The sequence below is a fragment of the Sceloporus undulatus genome, chromosome 5 (genome assembly GCF_019175285.1).
Source record: "Sceloporus undulatus isolate JIND9_A2432 ecotype Alabama chromosome 5, SceUnd_v1.1, whole genome shotgun sequence".
Lineage (NCBI taxonomy): Eukaryota > Metazoa > Chordata > Lepidosauria > Squamata > Phrynosomatidae > Sceloporus > Sceloporus undulatus.
Genome location: NC_056526.1, coordinates 41,466,268 through 41,490,489, shown reverse-complemented (window position 1 = coordinate 41,490,489; position 24,222 = coordinate 41,466,268). Strand labels below are relative to the sequence as shown.

General features: G+C 41.2%; 1 protein-coding gene across 2 annotated transcripts; it reads left to right on the top strand.

Moving 5' to 3' along the window:
* Positions 1 to 11,082: 11,082 nt before the first annotated feature.
* On the top strand, positions 11,083 to 23,713 carry LOC121930370 (matrix Gla protein-like). 2 transcript variants are annotated; one of them, XM_042466592.1, is made up of 5 exons: positions 11,083 to 11,173; positions 17,334 to 17,472; positions 19,099 to 19,134; positions 22,213 to 22,294; positions 23,340 to 23,713. In XM_042466592.1, the coding sequence occupies exons 2-5, from the start codon at positions 17,412 to 17,414 to the stop codon at positions 23,476 to 23,478; spliced, it is 318 nt and encodes a 105-aa protein (XP_042322526.1). In that variant the 5' UTR covers positions 11,083 to 11,173; positions 17,334 to 17,411; the 3' UTR covers positions 23,479 to 23,713. The 2 variants fall into 2 exon arrangements, with proteins under 2 accessions (XP_042322526.1, XP_042322525.1); XM_042466591.1 differs by lacking the exon at positions 11,083 to 11,173 and having other exon boundaries at positions 17,177 to 17,472.
* The last annotated feature ends 509 nt before the right edge of the window (positions 23,714 to 24,222 follow it).

The following is a 24,222-nucleotide window of genomic DNA, read 5'->3' as shown; positions in this document are numbered from 1 at the left end:
GGGCAGTCTGAAAGTCCTCCTTCATGGCTTCATTCTTGAAAATGTCATGCTCTTAAATCACTGCTTACACAAGTTACATTATTGTTTCAATACCAACTGTCTTGACCTAGTTCTTGCTGCAAACTGCACCATTTCTGACTACCTGACACTTGACTTTCCACTATCTGATCATCATTTAATCTCCTTTGCTCTTACTTCTACTCCACCTCCTCGCCATACTGTTCAACGTTATTTTCATGATCTTCAATCTGTTAACTCTAACCATCTTGGTCAGACCCTGGATTCATCTCTCTCTTCCCTAAATCTTGGGGATTCTGCTGATTCAGCAATGTCTTTATTTAACTCCATTCATTCCTCGACTCTTGACCATTTTGCCCCTGTCTCTGTACGCATGTCTTCCTCTAAGACTAGGCCTCAGCCCTGGCTTACCCCCCTCATTAAGTTTCTCCGGTCCTGCTCTAGAGCGGCTGAACGTCTTTGGAGAAAGTCCAAACAGTGGGCTGACTTTATCCACTACAAATTTGTTCTTTCGTCCTTCTCACGTGCCCTCTCTATGGCAAAACAAAATTATTACAAATCATTGATCTCTGCCAATAAGAGGTGCCCGCAGCGATTGTTTTCCACCTTCAACACTTTGCTTAAACCTCCCTCTCCTCCTGTCTCTTCATCATTCTCTCCTAATGACTTTGCTAATTATTTCATCTCTAAGATTACCACTATTTGCTCTGAGATAGTCCCTCCCAATTCTTCTTCTGCTCATAATCTTCTATCGCCCTCGCCTAACAAATTCTCTGTGTTTCCTCCTGCCTCTTTGGATGAACTCTCTTCACTTCTGAACTCTTCCAAACCTGCAACTTGCTCTCTGGGCCCAATTCCTACTCCTCTTCTAATCTCTATCGCTCCTTCTTTTCTGCCCTCGCTTCTCCATATCTTCAATCTCTCCCTCTCTACAGGCGCCTTCCCGTCGGACTTCAAACATGCTCTCATTTCCCCAATTCTGAAAGAACCTTCTCTTGACCCCTCCTCTCTGTCTAGTTATTGTCTGATTTCTCTTCTTCCCTTTCTTTCTAAGGTCTTGGAACAGGTTGTTTATTCTCGCTGTCTCGAGTTTCTTGAAGCCAACTCCATTCTTGATCCCTTTCAATCTGGTTTCCGTCCAAGGCATTCCACAGAGACAGCTCTCACTGAGATCTCGAATGACCTTTTATGGGCCAAGGCTAATGGCCTTTACTCTGTTCTCATCCTTCTTGATCTGTCTGCAGCCTTTGACACCGTTGATCACTGTCTTCTAGTTGATATACTTTCTGACCTTGGGTTCTCAGACTCTGTTCTTGACTGGTTTAGATTTTATTTATCAGGCCGATCTTTTGCAGTAGTCACTGGTGGTCAAACTTCGTCCTCTGTTCCCTTATCTGTTGGAGTGCCCCAGGGCTCTGTTCTGGGTCCCCTTCTGTTTTCTCTCTACACAGTCCTTAGGTAAACTCATTAGTTCTTTTGGTTTTTCCTACCATCTGTACGCCGATGACACCCAGTTATATCTTTCCACCCCTGACCTTTCTCCAAGGCTTGAACAGTAAGTTTTGTCTTGTCTCACAGCTGTCTCGCAGTGGATGCACTATCGGCGTTTGAAGCTCAACATGTCCAAGACAGAGCTTCTTGTCTTTCCTCCTAAGTCCACCCTTCCACACTCCTTTTCTGTCTCTGTGGACAACACTTCTATTCAACCAGTCCAGCAAGCCTGCAGTCTTGGTTTTATCTTTGATTCTTCTCTATCGTGTATCCATCAGATCCAGACCACAGCCAAGGCTTGTAGATTCCTTTTGTACAATATTGCCAATACCCGACCATTTCTCTCCGCCTCTACTGCCAAGATCCTGGTCCATGTCCTAGTGGTCTCACAACTTGATTACCGTAACATCCTTCTGGCAGGGCTTCCTCTTTCTCACCTCCATCCTTTAATTTCTGTCCAGCATTCAGCTGCACGCATTATCACATCCGCCCACCGCTCTGACCATATCTCTCCTTTGCTGGCATCCCTTCACTGGCTCCCCCTCCCTTTCCGTATTCAGTACAAGCTCCTGCTGTCGCCGTTTAAAGCCCTCCATGGGTTGGCCCCTCCTTACTTATCAGACCTTCTTTCTCCTCACCTTCCCACTCGGGCCCTCCATTCTGGTAGTCAAGGTCTGCTGTCCCAGCCCAGGATTTCCTCTGCCCCATCTTGGATTCGCCCCTTTTCACTCACTGCCCCTCACTCCTGGAACCTTCTTCCCCCACAAACAAGAGCCATCACTTCTTTAACCAGTTTCAAAACGGAGTTGAAGACCATCCTGTTCAGAGAAGCATTCCCAGGCCTTGCTTAATTGTTGCTTGCCTCCCTGGATGAAGATTAACCATCCATTATGAAGCCAAGCCCTCCCTCCAGTCCACCTGCCTTGGTCCAGGCCTTGGAGGTAGATAGGAACTGCTGGACCTCATCCCCTTCCCCACCGCTACTCCCTTCTCCTTTTGTGTGGTGTCTTTTTAGACTGTAAGCCTGAGGGCAGGGAACCGTCTAATTAAAAAGACTGTATGTACAGCGCTGTGTAAATTTACAGCGCTTTATAAATAAAGGATAATAATAATAATAATAATAATAATAATAATAATAATAATAATAAGTTGAATAGTTAAAAAAGCAGGGATACAATCGAGTCTGTCTTTCCCATGGGTCTAGCATTGTTGTTGTTGTTGTTTCATGTCTTCAAGTAATTTCTGACTTATTGCAACCTTAAGGCAAACCTATCACAGTGTTTTCTTGGCAAGATTTGTTCATTGGGGGTATTCCATTGCCTTCCTCTGAAGCTGTGAGAGAGTGATTGCCCAAGGTCTCCCAGTGGATTTCTGTGGTCTAGCTTGCCTGGTGCTTTTTGGGTGGAAGCAGGTACAATAGATGAACAGCAAGCAAACAGACAAATGTACACTGTACCATTCAATTTACATGTTCAGAAATGGCCCAAGGTATTTTGCGGCATGAGGAAGAACACACAATAACAATATGCCACTTTTTTTTGGGAGGGTGCCGTTATAATTTGATATTTGAGCAACATACTGAATTACGGCAAAAGCTGTCACTCTTCTGTACTACACTTTCCTTGAGGACTAAAGAACTGGGGCAAGACCCTGAGATCTAACAGCGCTAGATCTGCCTTATCCTTCCATGTTTCCTGACCCATCTGCAGAATAGCATTCAGTGCTATAAAGAAGACTGTGGACCATCAAGCTCCACTTGAAATTGTACTAATAAAGAAATGAAAGACCAAAGTAAACAGAAATTACTGCATTCTCAACCTTTTATGGGAAGGAGAATGCCAAAAGGCTTCTGTGAAAAGTGCTGCTTTGTATCCTTTTCATTTTATGAAAATAAATAATAATTTCTTTTTATGTTGATAAATAAATAAATAAATACATACATACATAACTGGTTGTTAAAAAGAGTCCTGTAGCACCTTAAGAATTATAACTGTATTATAGCATAAACTTTCATAGAGGAGGAGGAAGAGGAGGAGAAGGAGAAATAGAGGAAGGTAATGAAGAGGAAGAAGATAATGATGAAGAATGTGGTTTCCAAAGAGTGTGCAGTTATGCTATATACATTGTTCAACACTTTTGAATATCAAGGCCTTTGGCAAAAGTACAGATTTACTGTAGTTAATACCAACAATTTTGTAGTTGTGTATAGAAAGATATGATTAGCTGAATATTAACCTTCAAAACATAAGGATGTCTTTCTTGTACTGTACACAAACACACCAATGAATTGCAGAATCACTTGTGTGCATTTTAGATCTTTCCTATACATTTTTTTTAATCTGTTGGGAACAGGGAAAAGACAACTATGAAATGCATGTGTGTGTGTCTGCACATGTTTAGGCCCACTAGCATTAGGGATTATTTCAGAAGGGAATTGCCAAGGATCACATTACTCCACCTTTTCTACTAAACTTTTGAACTATAGAGAGATGTGATACAAGTACCCTAAAGCACTTTACATGTTATATTCATTCCTCACCACTGTTATCATCTCTTCAAGAGCTACATTCTTAGTTTTCTGCCTCAGCATGCTTCAGGCATGAATTTCAGGTTGGAATAAATAACTTGAACTATTTCAGGTAGCTGGATTGCCAGTTATCCCATTCAATGCTGGCTTCTCTATCTTAAGGTAAATGGTACAATATAGTATTGAGTTTATCTCCAGACAATGGTGCGTTACAGACCGCCCTAAAGCGGGTGGTCTGCCGCCGCTGCCATTAGCTGCGGCAGGAAGCCCCAGCGGCCAGACCGCGAGGCTTCTGGCCGCAGCGAAAAAGGAGCGCCGAAATGGTGCTCCTTTTTGGCTCCCGGAAGTGGCGCCGCGAGACGCGCACTCGTGGCGTCACTTCCGGTGCACCACGTCTGGATGCTGTGCATCCAAGACATAAAAATGGCAGCGCCCATGTGGATGGGCACTGCCATTTAGGACGCGCTCCGCGTGTGTCGGGAACGGGGCCGTTTAGGAAGGGGCAACCCTTCCTAACCCTAGCACGCCCCTTCCTAACCCTAGGACGCGCTCTGCGCATCCTAAATGGCAGTCTGTAACTCGCCAATAGGTCCAAGAACAAATCAAGCCTAAACTCTCATGAGAGCCCAAAGTGATGATTCTGAGAATATTATACTTTGGATACAACATAAGATAATATGACTCACTGGTAAAGATATTAGTATGCAAAGAGATCTTGTAGCACCTTTGAGACTAACTATGAAAAAGAAGTTGTAGCATAGGCTTTTGTAGGCTGCATCTGCACTGCAGAAATAATCCGATTTGATACTGCTTGAATGGCCATGCTCAATGCTATGGAACTGTAGTTTGTTGGGGCACCAGAGCATTAAACAACAAATAGCTGAGTGAACAGGTCTGCTCTTGTTGAGACTTAACAGGATTCCAGACCTGGGTTCTGTGCATATTTCTGGTTACCTGAGAACAATCTTCTGTATGAAGTCAGCTTGAAGATTGTTGAGTCCAGGTCCTTTAAAAAAAACAACATAGGCAGAGAAAGTACTGACCTTGGTATGACCACCAAAAATTAGTATCTGGAAAAGAGTTGGAGCAAGCTCATCAACCGACATAGTCACAGATTTTTCCCATTATGTTAACATATTATATTTCTATTTGAAATACACTTCCCTTCCAAATCTGTACCTATACAAATATATTAGAATGTATAGAATGTATGGAAATATATGTTCTCTTTTGTCCTCTTTTTATATGATGCATTTCCTATCTTTTGTTAATTCGTCGGCACTTGGCCACCCTACCTTGACCTACTCTGGAATATAGGACAAGAAGAATGTGCATTAGAAAGCAACTCAATTAAGTAAAATACAATATACAAGATGACAAACCTTGTATGGTAACGAGCAAGTCTAATGGGCAGAATATGGACACCTGGGTGGTGTGTGTTTTATTATAACAACAGACTAACTCCAGCTCCAAGACACATATGAGAACTTTGGCTCTTAGACAGCACTTTGGCCTAAGGCATCCAGTACAACTTTCTTTCTGCAAAAGATGAAAGAGGGTTATTTACCAGAACAGCGAAGGATTTAGACCAAATAATTTCTTATCACTCTTCAAGTCTGGACAGGAAAGTTAGCTGGCTAGAGATCACATCTGACTGCAGAGAATGAGTCAGCTCCGGACATAAATTAGGATGAGAAGCAAGGGAGGGTGTGGAAAAAAGAAGAGGGCTTCTGATTCATCATACTCCAATGAGTTTTAACGCAACATTTTGCTTATTTTTCTTGTACTTACAAGGATTTGATTAGCTATAGAAACCACTTGTCAGTACAGCTGCCAATCATTAAAAAGGTATTTTTAAAAACTGAAAGCCCCTTTCCCCCTTACCAGTTGCTTCCTTCCTTCCTTTCTTTCCAGACTGTAGGAGTAATAGCTCGATTAGTCTGGAGGAGTGCAATGAACCAGTCACTGAACTGAGACTAAGTACAGTGATCCCGTTTACACAATTTCCTCCTGGATGGCTGAGTCCATCTTGTGATAGTCTCACCCTATGTTTTGTTAGAACATAGAGTTCACAGGGAACGGCTGCACTGCAGACAGTACTTCCCAGCTTGCTTCTGCTGCATGCAATTTTGTTTGAACTGTATACATTGTGTTCTCGTTTGCTATTTCCTACCAGGATTCTATGTCAACATGTATTAAGCCAGCATTCCACAACTTGATGACAGCCACATGTGTTGGATTACAATTCCCATCATCCCTAACCGGCATAGTAAATGGCCATACTAGCTGGTTTGATGTAGCCCAATGCACTGGGAATGTATACCATTGTGGAAGGTTACATCAGAGTATTTGAGGATCACAAACTTGTTTCTTGGATATATAAACAGTTGGCTGTCATTTGCCAAGGCCCTTTCATTTCTTTCTTTTTTGATTTCAACTTATGGTGAACCTATGAATGAGACACCTCCAATACCCTGGTCATCAGCTACTCTGCTGAGAAAAGCTGTAGCTTCCTTGAATGAATCACTCCACCTGTAATGTAGAATTCCTGTTTTCCTACTGCCTCCCACTTTACCAAGCAATATTGTCTTTTCCAGTGAGTCAAATAATCCATGATATCTCTGTTACCAAGTTTGGTTTTAATAAAAATTTCATTATATGTGGTCTGTGCTATGACCCCTGACTGACCCCACAGAAGACCCGCCATTAAGCCAAAGGCGAGGAGACCACGTAGACAACTCACCTTGCAGAGGCAGAGTTCCTAGAAAAAGATGGAATTGGAAATTCCCCACAGAAAGTTTGGGAGTCGCCAAACCAGAATCGCCACTGTTACCCAAATCAGACAATAGACTCAGCCTCACACCTGATGGGCCAGTGATCAGATTAACGATTTAGTAATCAAGTCAGATGCCCCTCCAAATTGTGTCCAGACCTAAATGCATTGTACAAACACATTACCTGCTCTTGGCTTAACAGAGACCAAACAATCAACACCTTTGTCTAGCAAGTATTCCTAGCCTCCAGCTACGTTTCTCCCTATAAAAACCCAGGGTTTTCGGACCCTCTTTGTGCTATTTCCTGAGTGCAAACTGGTCCATGCCAGTTTGAACTCTTCTCTTAGCTCCCGCGGCCCTCTTCCTCCATGCTCCTGTGGCCGTGATCCATCCAAGCTTCATCAGACTTCTCGGAGAAGACTTCTAAGGTAGTATTCCCTAGTGGTGCCTCTCTTTCTCAAACCTATCTCCCGAACTTACCCATCCCCCTGCTGTTAGCATTGAATGTGTGTGTGTGTGTTTATGCCCCCTTTTGCTGTGTGGTTTTCCTGTGCTTTAATGAATGTTACCCTTTTATTGGACCTAATTGGTATCAGCGTCTCTTTCTCTTGGAGCTTGCTGGTGACCTCTGGTATATACTGTTGGGACCCAATTCTGGCACGTGGATTATTAAGCCACCCTCTCGGCAATATCTGAGCTAATTAAAATTCTCCTAATTCGATCCTTCCTAACATCTCCAAACTATGACAACCTCAGTTTAGCCATTTTTCTTTATAGTGAGAGTTCAGGCTTGATTTGCTCTACCAAGCACCATATCTATTGGCCATTGGACCATGCTGAAGTACAGCAATCACCCCCCACCTCCCCTTGCACAGGACTCACCTTTCCCATGTTGAGACACTTCTTTGACAGTCATTTGGTTGGCAGCGAAGAGCAGGCAGCTTCAGAAAAAAGTCTGACTAGGTCCCTGTAAGCAGACACCCAATAACAATGTCATCCCCTGGGACCTCCATGAGATCTTGGAGGATGCCTTTGTTGTTCTGCATCTGGCTAAAAGGGAGTCCTGTAGGATTTGGATCACTGCATGGCAGAGAGAGTGACTTCCTTCTTCACAACAACGAAAAAAGTTCAATATGCAGTTATGCCTGTATATTTCCCTAACAGAATGCCAGTGGACATCCTGTTAGCTTGACAACCAGCCAGATAGCTTGAACAATAATCAATTCATATGCTGCAATCATTCCAGTTTGTAAACAAAACTCACTTTCCTATGGAATCTATGCAAAAATATGGAGATGCTATACAACAGAAGTGTATTATATATTACTGTAACTGTGGGGTGATTGTTCTTTATTAAGAAGATTGCTAGATTATGGAAAGATATTGGTGTTTACTCAGTGGTAGCTAACAACTGCAGTTGTTTTCTAAATTGATCAATTTACTTATAGGGTAAACCTGAGAATAGTGTTATATCAATTAATGTCTATGGCATAAAAAAGAAGAAACACAGAACTGGAAAAATGTGTGTGTTTTAATAGGCCATGTAGTCCTGTTTGATGCAGTTAATCCAGGGCTAGAGAATCTCCAGCAAATGGCTATCTAGCCTCTACTCAAACAGAGAGCCTATCACCTCTCTAGAACTAGGCCATTGGTTTCCAAACTTGAGACCTCAGAATTTGTTGAATTTCAACTTCCAGAAGTATCTGCTGCCATGGAAATTGGTCAGGGATTCTGGGAACTGTGGTCCAACATCTGGGGATTTAAGATTGGGGGCCACTGACCTTAGTAATTGATTTCATGTTCAATATTTATCCCAATGATAAATTAAAACCTACCCTTTTATAATTTCAGCACTGATATAGATCTGCCCTCTGAGGCCAGAATCATGTTGGTGTCTTATGTTGGGGTAAGTTGCACTATGCATGCTGTTTTGACATGGATTGTAAATTTGTTACCATTCATGAAAGTGGAGAACAGCAATATGGATAAAATCACAGTGGCCTAGAGTATCATGTCCAGATGTGTGCACAAGTGGACCCCAAACACCTGTAATTGGATCTCTGCTCAACCACTCATTCAACTGCAAACAGAATGTGAACATCCAGCTTTTGTTGGCCTGTAATTCCCACCATTGCTAGCCAACGTCAATAGCGAGTAAGAACAGGGAGAACTGCAGTCCAACATTTTCTGAAGACGATACATTTCTTCCTTTAATATAAATGTTCATATGATATGAATAAATATACAGCAGGTTTACAGATTCCAACAGGCAATGTATTATAAGACAGAGGTAAATGCATAGAATTTATGCCTCATTGGCGGGGTACAGACCACCAAAAAGAGGTGCTTCCTTGGTGCCTTTCTCTGCTGTGCAGGAGCGCCGCAGCATACAAATTGTGTGGCGCTGCTGTGCAGCAAAGAAGAAGCTCCCAAAAGCGGATCCTTTTTGCAGTGCTGCAAAGCGCCAAAGACAGCATGGTTATGTCGCAGCTGCACAGCGCTGTTTGGAGGTGGTGCAGCTGCGACGTAATCATTGCACACGCCATATGTATGGCACTGCACAACTGCGGTGCATGCATGACATGCTAGGGTTGTGGTGCGTGTGCACACGCCACCCCAAGGCAACCCTAGCACATCGTGGATGCGCTGCAAAGGGCCCATCTGGACAGGGCCATTGTCATGAAATGGTTTTCAAATGCAGTTTTTAAGAAGACAGTTAAAAATTGAGCAAATTGACAGTTCTATGTAGCTTAATAAGATTTCTAGGTTGCAACTGTAAGAAGACACTTTTCAAATCTCTCTCTCTTTCTCAATGAATTATCTGTAGCTACATTTCCTGCATGACTTCTCTGCTGCTACTATTGCCTCCTTATGGCAAGTGGAGCTCTAGTTTGCCCCCCCCCCCCCCCGGAAAAAAAACCCTGCAGGATAAGTGTAGACGTGGAGATACCAATGGAGGAATGATGAGCCAGAGGCTTTTAGTGGTGTATGCTTGTGATGACTCCTCATGTTATCTTGGCAGGCATGTGGTTCCAATCATGCATTTGACAAGATAATGGGAAAGGAGAAACCGGGGACAATGGCAGGGGATGATATGGGGAAGGTCGATTACTGGAAACTCTTCTTATAATCCTATTCAAACATTCAACTTGCATAAGTTTACATAAGTGGATGGGTTTCACTGTGGAACCAACACAGTGATTATTCTCAGCTTCCCATTGGAACAAGTGTCAGTCCATATTTGATTAAGACACCTCCAATGTGTACATCCAGTTGTAACCACTCAGGACTGTAGAAAATGACTCTTGCTTTTCCTCTTACAAAAGGAAATTTGATGGAGCTGAAGTGATTCAATATTTGTTATACTGAATAAATACACACAAGGGAGATGCCACACATTTTATTAAGCTATAAACTGTGTTAGACACAAAATAGGCCTAGAAGTACTCAATAACCTACTGAGGCAGGTTGTCCCTCAACCACACATGGGGATCTAGTCCAGCTTTTAAGACACATGATTTTCATTTTTTTAAAAAGGCATCTAGATAGGCGGCACAATTGTTGTATTTGTCATGTCTGCCCATATGTAATGGCTTGTTCTTCTTGCCATTACATGCGTAATGGATTTCTTTAAACATTCATTCATCTGCAATTCATTTAGAAGCCAATTCCCTTCAATGCCAAACACCCACTCAGTTCAAATACTGTATGCTGTTTTGTGCTCTTTAAATTCATTTTAAGCATTTCTGTTTTGGTGAAGGGGAGAAGAGTGGGTTCAGGAAAGAAGCAGAAGATCCAAGTACTTTTTACTCCCCCCCCCCCCCCGCTTCTGAAGAAATGCAACCCAAACAGTATGAGTTTAAAGGATTTATCTATGAGGCCTTGCTTAGAGTATGCCCTTGCCTCTGCATGTCTGTGGCACAGATCATGAGTGATGGAGGGGGGAATGAAGTTGGAAAAGAGAAATGCAGGCATCAAAAAACTCCTATTCAAAAGTGCTTTTCAAGGGCTCCATTCAAGGCCCCCTTACTGCCTGGTTTATGGTTTAGGTGCAGTCCACTGCCCCCAAGTTGTGGTTTTGACCCTATTAGCCACTGGCATTCTGCCTTACTCCCCCTCTTTCTCCTGGTTGAATTTCCTGAGGTTTTTGATTTCCTGAGTGAGGGAAAGGGAAGGAGATATTTAGAAAAAAGGTGACAGACTGGAGGCGGATGATGCAGGGGAAAAAGGAGGGGTCAATTGATCATAAATATAAAGGTCCCCTCTTTGCCCCTGAAGAGTACAGGAACATTGGGAGGACAAGAACACCTGTTACTACATCAGAGAAGCCATCTGCTAAACAGAAGAAAACACAGCCCATAATGTGAGTATGCAGGGGACTTAATGATGTCTGGGTAGTTTTGTATTACAGATGCAAGGAAAAGACAGATGAAGTATCAGCCACTTGGTAGGCTCTAGTTCTCCATGGTCAGGTCCACAAGGCCAACCTTTTCCGCCCCTAAAGTACACAGTGGTTTACTGACTGTTGCTGGGCTGTGATTATGATAGAAAGAAAGATGATACAAAATGGTGAAGATGGAACTTAAGTAGCAATTACTTAATGCAATATCTATGTAGGTTCTTTATTTTTAAAAGTTAATCTAGGTTTTTGGACTCAGCATTAGATCATAAACTATTTGTAACTTGTATCATAATTAAAACAAACTAAGATATCATAAGAATAAACAGAATTTGAAATAGATACACTTTTTTGAATTATAAGTGGGCATGCTGGGTGGAAGATTCTGGAACCTATATCCAAAAAGTAACTTTTCCAAGGCCTGAAAAATGGGTCTTTTCTCCAATGGAAAGGAATGTATCTCAGATTGAAAGACACATTCTCTCTCTCTCTCTCTCAATCTCAATCTCAATCTCTCTCTCTCTCTCACACACACACACATAGATGGATGTTCCATTTGAGAATGATCTCTTTCTCATATACCTACACACACATAAAACATAGCAATAAAAACTTCCTAACAAACTGCTTATACTCAGTGCCAAGTTATATGGGTGAAACTGGTTGTTATTGCTTTCTATTAATTCTGTGTCAAGCTTGAAAACAGTATCACTTTTTTGGGAAGGCAAATAATGTGGTAAACATATCAATGGTAAAAAGGAACCACATTTTTCCAGATACTGTCATGCTGGTGTCAAGAAATGCCTACATTTCTACAAGCTGCCTATGAGAGTTTACTGAAATGCTGATGCAAACCTGGATTGATCACAATCAGGCCTTTCATTGCAACTTTATTGATATAACAAAATCTTTACCAAACTCTACTTTATTTGTCCTTGGAAATGTTTTTGCATTCAAGATGGTTAGAAATAACATGATAATGTTTAATAGCCCATGCACATGTCTGTAATGTTGGCAATTAGCATGATGGCAGAGATAACAAATCAAGAAAAAATCCCAAGGAAGGATATACCCCAAAAACTGTTGTTGAACATTTCAGCCTTCCTGGACATACAGTAAGGGATTTACAGGTTAAAGTCCTTGAACAAAGAAATTACACATGAAGACTAATTAATAATAATTTATTTTATTTATATACCGCTATTCCAAAGATCATAGCGGTGAACAGCAAGCAAGCTAATTAGCAAGTAAGCTAATTTGCCCCCAACAATCTAGGTACTCATTTTAGTGACCTCGGAAGGATGCAAGCCTGAGTCGAGCTTGGGCCCTTTTGCTGGTCTTGAACTTGCAACCTTGTGGTTTTGAGTGAATGGCTGCAGTACAGGCATTTAACCACTGCGCCACCAGGGCTCCTAGACTAGAAAGAAACATTTGAACTGAATTATAGTGTCTAAATCAAGCGAAGTAATAGTGCCACTTTATTCTGCCTTGGTCAGGCCTCGTTTGGAATACTGTGTCCACTTCTGGGGATCACAATTCAAAAAGGATGTTGACAAATTGGAGCGTGTCCAAAGGAGGGTGACCAATATGGTGAAGGGCCTGGAAACCATGCTTTATGAGGAAAGACTTAAGAAGCTGGGTATGTTTAGCATGGAAAAGAGATGGTTAAGAGATCATACGTTAGAACTGTTTAAGTATTTGAAGGAGTGTCACATTGAGGATGGAGCAAGCTTGTTTTCTTCTGCTCCAGAAACTAGAACATGGAGCAATGGATGCAAGCTATAGGAAAAGAGATTCCACCGTAACATTAGGAGGAACTTCCTGACAGTAAGGGCTGTTCGACAGTGGAAAACACTTCCTCGGAGAGTGGTGGGGTCTCCTTTTTTGGAGGTCTTTAAGCAGAGGCTGGATAGCCATCTGTCAGGGATGTTTTGATTGTGAGTTCCTGCATGGCAGGCAGTTGGACTGGCTGGCCCTTGTGGTCTCTTCCAACTCTATGATTCTATGATTCTATATTCACAAATTCCAATCTATTAGCATAGGTATGAACAAAGACAATGGCTTCAAGGCACCCTACATATAATTAATAGTTCTTGTAATGCACAAATAACAAAAGGGATCTTCTCACAGAGAGTTTTGAACCCTGGGAATCTGACTTTTGGTAAGCAGATTTATTGTTTTCATGCATCAACACAACCTGATTATGGTAAAGATCTGAAAAAAATCACCTCTCCCAGCACTTTGAAAAGTTAGGGCAATAAGACACAGGCCCCATACAGACAGGCCAAAATAAAGCTGCTTTGAGTCACTTTGGAAGTATGCTGTTTAAATGATGTATGCATCCTAAGAGTCTAGAAGCCACACCAAAGCCACACTCCAGTTCTAAGGAGTTCTTTGGTGCAGCTTCCAGACTCTTAGGACACATGCATCATTTAAATAGCATACTTCCAAAGTGACTCGAAGCAGCTTTATTTTGGCTTGTCTGTGTGGGGCCACAATTTGCATCTTTCTGGACCCTATTACATTTATAGTACCTGATGCCTTAATGCCACTCGGTAGTGATCTCAAGAAGTTGGTTTTATATCCATAAAAGGTCATGCTAAAATAAAACCAGTTACTCTTAAAAGTGTTAGCACATTTCTTCCAATCCTTCCTCCTTTTCAAAGAGGAAAGGGTTAGCCATTGGAGGTGTGGGGTGACAGTTGAAGATCAGAGCTGCTACTTAGAAAGTGAAGAGGGCTCTATTGTTTGTGAGACAGTGGTCTTTATACAGCTTGCTCACTAGCCCTCTTGCCCCAAACCTACTTCTCCAGTCCTGTTTTTCTTCTCTTCTTTCTCCATCTCTTGCGCCTCTCAGTTTTCTTGGCAGCGTAGAGGCCCACAGACGCCAGAGTGACTGCGATATACTGCAAGCTCATAAAATCCACATTTGGATAAAATGTGAGCTCTGTGGAACATAAACAAGTTCTGACCCAGGCAAGTGAATATCTTTAAAGGAGACCAATTTTAAAAAAAAAAATCCAGGAGGAGCTGGGGAACAAGGAGAGGAAGGGAAGCTGGTGCAAGAAACTGGAAGAATACATTTCAATGCTTTTATGTGGATGGTGGACAGCCTGTTTCCATCTCACTCCTCGGGGTGTGGGTACAAAATCTTAGCGAGAAGAATTTTAAAAAAGGACGAGGCTGATATCAGAAAGCAAAAGGTCTTGGCCTGAGGGAAAGAAGGACTCTGTTGTGCATTAGGGAAAGCTACTGCTAATAAACAGTCTTTTTTGCTGTCTCTGTTTCTCCCCACATGGTCACAGAACTTGGAAGAGGGCTAGGAATTTGGAGTGAACTATTTCCTGGCATTGCAAATTGCAATGATTTGGACACTCCTCTCTTCAAAGGTTTTTTGCCAAAGGGAGTAGCATGTCCCTGCCTAATTTTGGTACTTTTCAGAGTCCCCTTTGTTTCAACACAGTACCTTGCTATTTTCTGCCAATCAATCTCTGCTTTAGGACCCCTGTTCTGAGATGTCTCGGGGACATGTAAAACCAAAAATGAAGAAAATTGCAATGATAGTTGAAAATTTGGCCTCACGAGCCAGACAGAAAGAAGGAGACATGTACAATTTGGCTAGTCATAGGTTAGCAAAGCTTCTCAGACATCACAGTTTTGGACTCAACTGTGGCTCAAAAGGGCCCAGTGCAGGCACTCGGCTGTATTTTGAATGTGGTTTTACAAGTGGTTTTAGTTCAACCACAGACTGCATTGATTCAAGGCATTTTGTTAGTTGTCAGGTTATAGTTTCTCTCTTCCCAACTTCTAGGAATGTGGGATGTTAATACTAGTGTTATTCATTTAATATTCTTGAGAATATTGAATGAAGTGCTGCTTCTCAACTACAGTACTCATTTTATCACCAGTTGGAAAGTGGGTGGTAATTGTTTCCAATCGTGTATTTTTTGCTCCTCTAATAAATTTAGGCTGCAGAACTATACATACAGATTTGTATGCCCAGATTAAGTCACACATTAATCCTACTGAAATTAATGGGAATAAAGCAGGATTTGGGGCCACGTGGCCTCCTTATATTGTTGGCCTGCAGATCCCAGCATTCTTCTTCATTGGCTGTGTCAGCTAATCTGCTGGGACCTGCAGTCCAACATATCTGGAGGGTTGCAAGATTCCTTCCCTCAGAATAATGGTGCATCTGGACTGTAGAAATAATGCAGTGTTGACAGTGTTGTAGTTCCATCCTATAGAATTCTGGATTTGTAGTTTTACAATGTCTTTAGCCTTCTCTGCCAAAGAGTGCTGGTATCTCACAAAGCTACAAATCCCAGGATTCTGTAGGATGGAGCCACGTCATTTAAAGTGGTACCAAACTGCATTATTTCTATAGTGTAGAAGCACTTAAACATGCCAGACTTAATCTATATCCAATTCATTTCAGAGGGAGTACATTCATTGACTCAGTAGGGCTTCTCAGGAGGCATGCAGAGGATTATACTGCTAATGCAAAAACTAAGCAGAGACCTGATTTATAAATTAATTATTGATGTGACAGAGATTTGATAATGCCAAGTTTTTTCCCCTTTTCTTTTCTTTTCTTTTCTTTTGTTAAACGGGAGCTATTCCATTGAGTTTTTGGATATGCTATGATTGTGGCATGTCATCTTTTGGAAAACTATCAAGCTGTGGGAAAGACAAGGGGATGAAAAACCATGATTATTCCCCCTCATGGCATTGTGTTAAGATTGCTACTGCAAGGCAATTTTCAGCACTGGAAAATGTTGTCCTATTGTCATAAGAGGGCATTCCAGACCATGCTGAGTGAAAATTCTGGCAGTTGTAGTAAAAAACAACAGCAACACCCTAACTTCCCCATGCTTTGGTTGTGTATACAGTTTCTCAAACTGCCTTCCCCAAATTGGTGCCCTTTGTGGTCAATATTAACAGAAGATGCTGTGAAATCTAGATGTTCAGATTTAGAACTAGTATCACAAAACAAAACCCAAACCAAACACACAACTTGAATATATAAAAAAGAGTTGTTTTCACATTCTCCTGGATATGGGTAAAAATGTGATGAAAATTCATTGGCAGTGTGTTTCTAGTAATGGTTGACAACCTGCAGCGAATATATATAGAGCACCTAACATGCTGCTCTTCAGATGTGCTGAAATACAGTTCCTATCACCCATCTAGCAGTCATGCTGGTTGTGGGCAATGGGAGATGTAGATCAACATATCTGGAGAGCACAAGATTGGGGAACGTTGAAAATAGAATCCAGAATTCAATAACATTGCCACATATTTCCTAGTCATCCTCTGCCCATAATTTCTCTCGTAATACTGCATGAGCTTCTTTAATTTCCTGTCTAAAGCATTAACGTCTGTATTAATCTAGATTTTGTAAATGGTTCTTAATGGCACTACTGTATATTTGTATAATTTTTTTTTATTGCAACCTTTGCCTTTCCAGTTTGCACACCTGATCTTTGTTAACTCATGGGTCTAGAACCACTCTGTATTGTTAAAAATGATCAATGGACAATATCACTTGATTCTTTTTGGCTTGCAGATTCTAGAATAGGTATATGCTTGTGTGTGCATTTACAACAGGATGGACAACTGTGCTAGGCCCACAGGCAGCATATGAAGAGAAGTCAAAATACTGAAATACAGGAGAAATTGTATTCATAGTTAATTTATCTTGAGAGAATGTTGAGGAGCCATAACACTAGATCTGTGAGTGTGGGGGAAAGAGGTGTAAAACTGGAGGATAAATGAGAAAACGGAACACTTCGGTTTAGGAGAAAGCTTAATCCCTTGTCCTAGGCCTTGGTTAATGTCTAGAATTCCACCCCCAGAGTTTAACATTTCTGAGCAGGGAGAGTTAACATCTCACCTCCTTCTGAACTGTGGAGTCCTCCCTCTGCAGAAGGGGAGGGGAGGGAAGGATGCCCACTCCTACCAGAAGCTGAGCAAACCCACCCATCAAGGGTGTTCTATTGCAGTCTCCTAGAGGGCAAGTGCCAAATTGCCCCTACCTTCCTCAGACCCCCTTCATCTAATTCCTTCACCTCCCAGCTGCAGGCAGCTTTCTTAATAAACACTCAACTGCTAAACTTTGCAGCTTGCTGAGTCTTTGGCTGCCCTTGGTGGAAACAGAGACCAGGATAGACACAGAAAGAGGGAAAGAGAAAGAAACACAATGCGGACCCTCATCATCCTTGCACTCCTGGCTGTCCTGATGATGGCAGTTTTCTGCTATGGTAGGTGATGCTATCTTTTATTGGTGCTCATCTGTGGTTATAATCTACTCATCTCACAGAATGTGGCCATACCCTTGTGTCTGATGTTTGCCTCTTTGCCAGCTTACCTCTCTCTCTACCATGTACAGTACTTCATTTATACCATCTTTTGCCAATATTCTAGTCCCTTCCCTTTGTTCAGATCGAACTCTCCGTCTAGACTTCTTGATATTTTATGTCTAACGTAAGCATTTCTGTTTTTATTCATTCACAATCCTGTTTTACCTTAATTCAAAACGCAAGGGATGGAGGAATGTAGGTCAGGTGTTTTACCAGCAGATAGTGTAAGACACAAATACACTGTTGCCTTGGAAAATTTCAGGAATAATTTTACTTGCACTATTTTATTTATGGGAGTTGCCCCTGGGTTCTCCTTGCTCAGCTACTGAATAGGTTGAGAAGTTCTTTTCTGAGGAGTTTTCATCTCCTGATCTCCATGACTATTGGAGAAAAGAAGGTATTTTTCCCCCTGCCTAGAAATCGTAACTTTTCTTTTTGAAGACTTGGGGACAGTCAATTGGGAGTTTACTGGAGCAACGTGGAAATGTAGGGAAAGTGAATATTCTGAATTCGGAATTAACTTCTCTGACATTCAGCTTCCAGTTGTTGGTTCTCTCACCAGCCATTTCTTAGGGAAATCCTGCTCTTTATGAAGTTGAAGGCTTTCATGGCTGGCATTCATAATTTTTTGTGGGGTTTTTGGGCTATGTGGCCATGTTCTAGAAGAGTTTATGCCTGATGTTTTGCCAGCATCTGTGGCTGGCATCTTCAGATGTTGGCAAAACGTCAGGAATAAACTCTTCTAGATCATGGCTATATAGCCCAAAAAACCCACAAAAAACTATCCTGCTCTTTCGTTAGACCTCTTTCAAAATGCAAGGGGAGAAATTAAATTTACTTGCATACACCCAGGAGCTACAGAACAAGGACCAGCTATACTGACATACACTGCTAGGTCCCACTGGCTTCAACAGGGAAACAAAATCATCCTTCTGAAAACAGTGGGGCTTACAAACTATTTATTGTTTGACTAGGTTCAGCCTTGTGGGTTTTTTGGGCTATGTGGCTATGTTCTAGAAGAATTTATTCTTGAAGTTTTAGTGACATAATTATAGAAAAAGCTCAGATGTTCTTCTCCATCCAATATCATGTCATAATCACAAGAGTGTAATAGCCTCCCTCCGTTTTCTCTTTTGAATGATGCATGCATTTATCTATTTTAAGAATCACTAGCATAAATGGCTTTTAAAAGGAATGGAGCGATTCATGGAAGGATTCTATCAGTCATAAATGAGAATGGGACCTCCATAGCTAAGAAGAGAATTCATCAGGGACATCTGGAAAAGAGGGTAGAAAATGTTACTTTTTTCCTTACAACTCACAAAAACTGACATTTCTAAAGCTTTGCATCTGATTGGCCACCTTTGAATGCTGAGTTGTGGATGTAGATTTCCCCCCCCCCTTTTTTTTTTAAATGTAAATCTTTTGCCTGACAGAGTAAGACAATTCTCACACTACTTACATTCTTATTCTTTTTTGTTGTATTTATCAGGAGCTTACAAATTTTCTTTTCTTTTTTCCTCACAGAGTCTCATGAGAGTATTGAATCACATGAAATTACAAGTAAGAAGCAATACAATGTGCCATCTGATTTACTAAGACGCTTAAGGTTGACATTTTCACTTGCCAAGGGGACCCCGAATTGTTTTGCCATGCCACTTCAAAAGGCCCAGTTCCCTTGTGAACATGGATCCTCAACTAACTGAGGGAATAAAAAGCAGACCCTGGGAAAGTGACTTTATTGGAATATACCTCCCAGAATCCAATGACCAGGAAGGTCTGCAGCTGTGCAGGCTGAGGGATTCTGGGAGCTCTAGTCCAAAGAAGTACGTTTTCCAACATCTGATAAAAACTGTCAGTATGACCTACCTGTCTTCAGGTAACACAAATCTTTCTGTACTTTGGCCACATCATGAGAAGGCACCATTAAAAAAGGCAGTAATGCTAGGAAAGGTAGAGGGTAGTAGAAAAAGAGGAAGACCACACACCAGATAGCTAGACTCAACTAGGGAAGTCATGGGCATGAATCTACAAGACTTGAGCAGAGCAGTAGAAGACAGGGGGCCTTGGTGATGTCTCATCCACAGAGCTGCCATGAATCAAGGTCAACTCAGGGCAGTTAACAACAACAACAAAGAAAATTTTTGACCTCTGAGCGTGTCTGGAAAGAGAACAAGTGGGTTCTGCATATTGCCTCATTCAAAGTTCATCCCCCAGATTCTCCTTTTCTTTTCCAACGGATACTCAATGTTATACTAGTACTAAACATCCTCAGCCTTAACTGGGCTGTTATTTTAAAGTGTGGAAGGTTGTCTCTCTTTGCTATTTTAAAGAATATGTTTGTACTTTGGCAAACATTAGGCCTTCCTTGAATATGCTTCACCCTTTTTTCTCAATGGCTGCAATTTGGTTCCAGTCCTGTCAATAACTCCTTATCTCAGTTCACAGGGGGGAGTGATTACTTGAGCATGGATAAATGGCAGTTAAAGACTGGTATGGGTGCAGTTTGGAAAAGTCACTTGTTGGCTACAACTCTCATAAGTCCCTCAGCCATCAGTGGCCATGCAGACTGGAGATACTGGCAGTTGTTGTCTAAAAAGAAACTTTCCCAACCTCTGTTGGGATTTACTTCCAAAATAGGATTGGGCCATTAAATTAGTTAGATTTAGAAGAGAAAGGAGGGCTAGTTCATTACAAAGAAGGTTTCTTCACTGTAAAGATTGTAAAGCCACTCAGGAGGATATAAAGGAAAGCTGTAAAGGTAGAAGCTGAACTGTTTGACAAATCTTATTCAAAATTGTGTTACTTTAAAAGTGGCATTGTTAAACAACACCTAAAAGAGCTCTGGGCTGAAAACAAAACACAATCTTATCATCCAAGATAGCAAAATAGTTTTCACTCCTTTCTTTCAGATCCAGGACCTTCCTTCAACATCAGTCTCTAACATGAATTCCATTAAAAATGTCTGATCCAATACACCCATCTTTCCTTGGGCATGTAGGGTCAAATATTTGGCACCTCCAGATATGTTGGACTAGAGTTCCCAGAAAACTTGCCTAAATCCTTATTCTGGAAGGTATGAAGTCAAGGGAGTGGTGTGTAGGAGGACAGCAGGGCTATTAAAGAACAGGTATTATCAGCAGGATTTCAACATACCCTGAAGGCACCAAATCTTTTCTGATCTTAACTTTCCAAATTAAACAGGATTAGAAAAGAGACCACTGCTGCAGAATATCAAATGCTATAGGGTTCATTAAAAAAAAAAAAAAGGCAATGCCAGACCTCTAAATAAACATTGTCAAGAAAATCCTATGATAGGGTCTCTAATATCAGAGATGACTTGAAGGCACATAACAAAATAATAGCAGGCACTTCTTTTCTGACTCTTCTTGCATAAACAGTTGTGCACAATACCCTTTTCTATATAACTACCAGGACTTCCTTTGTGTCTAGTTTCTCCCGTAGTTCTGTTTCTTTCAAGTAAAGAAGCCCCAAACAAAACAACAACAACAAAAAAGTAAAGCAAACAAAGCAAAATGCTATCATGCCATTTTTAATTGGCGAGTGATTTACTTGGGGGTTCTTCACTCACCACCAGTTCAAATAGGGTAGGACATGACCACCAGAATAGCCTCTCCCAAAGCTAGCAATAAACATCTGAAGGCAACAGGTAGGTGACTCTTTTTCTTTCTATGGTACTAGAGAGAGAGTCCTGGATGCTGGATTTTGATTCTTGTGTGTCCTAAATACCAGAAATATTTCAGAAAGTCAGGAAACTCAGAGAAAAAACAAGAATAAAAAAAGCACATACTGGAAACACTGAGTTCTTGAAAAAGCAAAACATAAAACTTCTGTGTTTTTGCCCAAATGAAAGCTGATACAAATATATTAACCACGCACTAAGTCACAGTAAATATAAATTACATGAAAGGAAAGGGAGAGACAGGGGAAAAAACATTTAGACCACAGAAAGTAATACAGAAAATGGCTTTTGAATCTAAAGACTACAAGATTCTAGGACAACATAAATAAATGATACCAGAGTGTTGGTGCGTATGGTTCCGGACTGGCAGTCTCTATACATACATAGACTTCTTTCCTGAAGAAGTCTGTGTCAGTGCCACAATCACCATGGGAAGAGTTACCTTTTTGTACTACAACTTCCATCATTCCTCAGTCAGCATTTCCAGACTTCTTAGAGAATTGTCAATATCACACCTATAATAATACCTATTACGCTTTAACTATACTAATAGGGCTTGATGTAATGTGGAACTATGCTGTGGGCAAGTAGATGGGAGGATTCTAGGATTTATACTGTAGTTAAAAAAGCAACATTTATAAGTTCTGGTCAATGCAGGGGACTTATACTCTTACGTAACAAGTTTTATACTACAATTGCTGTTTTTATTGTCATCTGAAAGTACATATAGAAAACCAGGGAAGGAAGGGTGTGTGAGCCTTGCTCCATTAATAGCAAAAGGGCAATAATGTACAAAGGGGGCTAATGGTGTTGGCTATGGCTAGCATGACTGTGAAGAGCGATTAAGTGACTGAAACTAATGTAGTAGTATTTTATTTTTGCATAGAGCTATTGGCTATCAGCTTAACTTAGTAGTAACTGAAGCCATTTCTCTCTAGGTCCTTTCATTAACAGAAGGCATGCCAACGTTTTCATGAGACCTTCACCTGAGAACAGGAGGAATCCTTATCTGTATGAAAGGTATTTCTTTTTTGCATTGTAAACGTTATGCTATATACAAGGAATCTGTGACTGTGGGTGAGATGGTCTTCCTTAGACAACAGAGGAGCTTAAACAGACTGCCTCATACTGGTCTCTTCCAGGAGTGTTTTACTACAAATCCCATCACTCCCAGCCATCCTCACTTATTGAGGATGCCAGAAGGCATATTATCAGTGGTGACCTTTGCTTGAAACAGCAACCAGGATGTGAAAAACAGAGGCTGGAAATTGTATGTTTTGGGATTACAACTCTCAGCATCCTTCTAGTGAGCATGGCCACCAACCATTGTTTATTATAGGTTGTGGAAGCTGGGATAAAAATAAATCACCCATTAAAGCTCTGTTTGGAAGTAACATTCAGGCATGATATTACCTGAAAGCACTTCTCTAATACCCTTCTGAGCCTAATTAAACTCAAAAGAACTAGTAGAGGAGAAGTCTACTGAAACAATAGAACTGAACATGGAGAATGGGAGGGGGCAAAGCTCATTGGTAGTCCATACATTTTACAATCATCCCAGAGCATCTGTTATGAAACAACGCACAATGCCAAAAATTTACTTTAGAGGTGAAAGTGGTATAGTCAGTGATAAGAATAATGGTATCAAGACTTTGCATAGAGAAACTGCTGAATACTCATTATATCTTATCATTATGTCCTCTCTTTGTTTCATATTCCTTTTTAGTTCTGGTCACATCTTTGTTTCTACAAAAGAGATTCTATGCATAGTTAGCACCTTATTCCTGAACTACCTTGAGTCTGCATTTTGGGGGGAAAGTCAAGATGATGAGGATGATAATCTAGTATTCCTCATAAGAGACATTTGTGTGAAACAACTGGGAGATTTAAAAACAAACAACAATCCCAATGATAGTAAATAGTTTGTGCATATGCGAGATAACCAGAACCCAAAATTATTCATTTAAGAATTTTCTCAGATATGGACAGCAATGTTCAATAAGAAACAGTCACCACAATAATTGCCTCTCTTCCCTCCCCACTTCTCTTCTGCTTGCATGGACAGGATCAGAGGACGCAGCAAGAGTGCCCAGGAACGTCAGAGGGAGATCTGTGATGATTACTATCCCTGTGACACTTATGCTCTGCGCCATGGCTATGCTGCTGCCTACAAGCGTTACTTTGGGCAAAGAAGGGGCAAGTAAAAAGATCAGGAATCTACATTCCCAGTGCCTGGTGCCTGGATCTTTACAGAGAGAGTAACGTCTCTGAAATGTATTGTTGCTTGTTAACTGTATGTTATTCCACCTGCTTCTTCATTCTTCTGTAGCCAATGAGTCCTAGATTCTGTTTCAGTTCGCACAATGCTGATGTAGTGGTGGCTGAGCGGAGAAGGATGTGGGTTTTTATTACAAAATAAATGGCTGGTTTGATACTGTTTGTTCATAGCTCCAGAGTTTTCTTTGGGTCACTCCCATGTTGGAAATTTGTAACTATACTTGTACATACTTGTTCAGGATTGGGGGGGGGGGGAATCTAATCAAGTACTTTGGTTCAACCCAGGCTTGGATATTCTTACAACAGATCTTTCAAAATCAATGAGGTAACTTAATCAAGGATAAATTAAGGACTATTGATTTCAGTGGGTCTGCTCTAAATATGATCATATCAGGATCCAGCTCTGTGAACTCTAGAGACTGCAATCTCCAGGTTCTTTCACAGGTCAGTTGTCTGGTTTATACAGCTGGTTTGGCAATGTGTTAAAATAACAGTGGGCAAATAGCCATTAAGCTATTGGACTGGAGTGTGTCAAGGGAACAAACGGTGGAACAATGGCACTGCTCATTACTTACCAATGCATGTATGCTCTAAAAGGGTAAATTTGATAAATATCCAGGTACTCACACACAGCCCTTCATTTAGAAAAAGTTGTACAAGTGGTGATGGAT

Coding starts and splice junctions, on each gene's coding strand:
- LOC121930370 (XM_042466592.1), top strand. CDS start 17,412: ATGCGGACCCTCATCATCCTTGCACTCCTGGCTGTCCTGATGATGGCA. Junction 19,135..22,212: donor TGAATCACATGAAATTACAA/GTAAGAAGCAAT, acceptor ATTTCTCTCTAG/GTCCTTTCATTAACAGAAGG. Junction 22,295..23,339: donor AATCCTTATCTGTATGAAAG/GTATTTCTTTTT, acceptor TTGCATGGACAG/GATCAGAGGACGCAGCAAGA.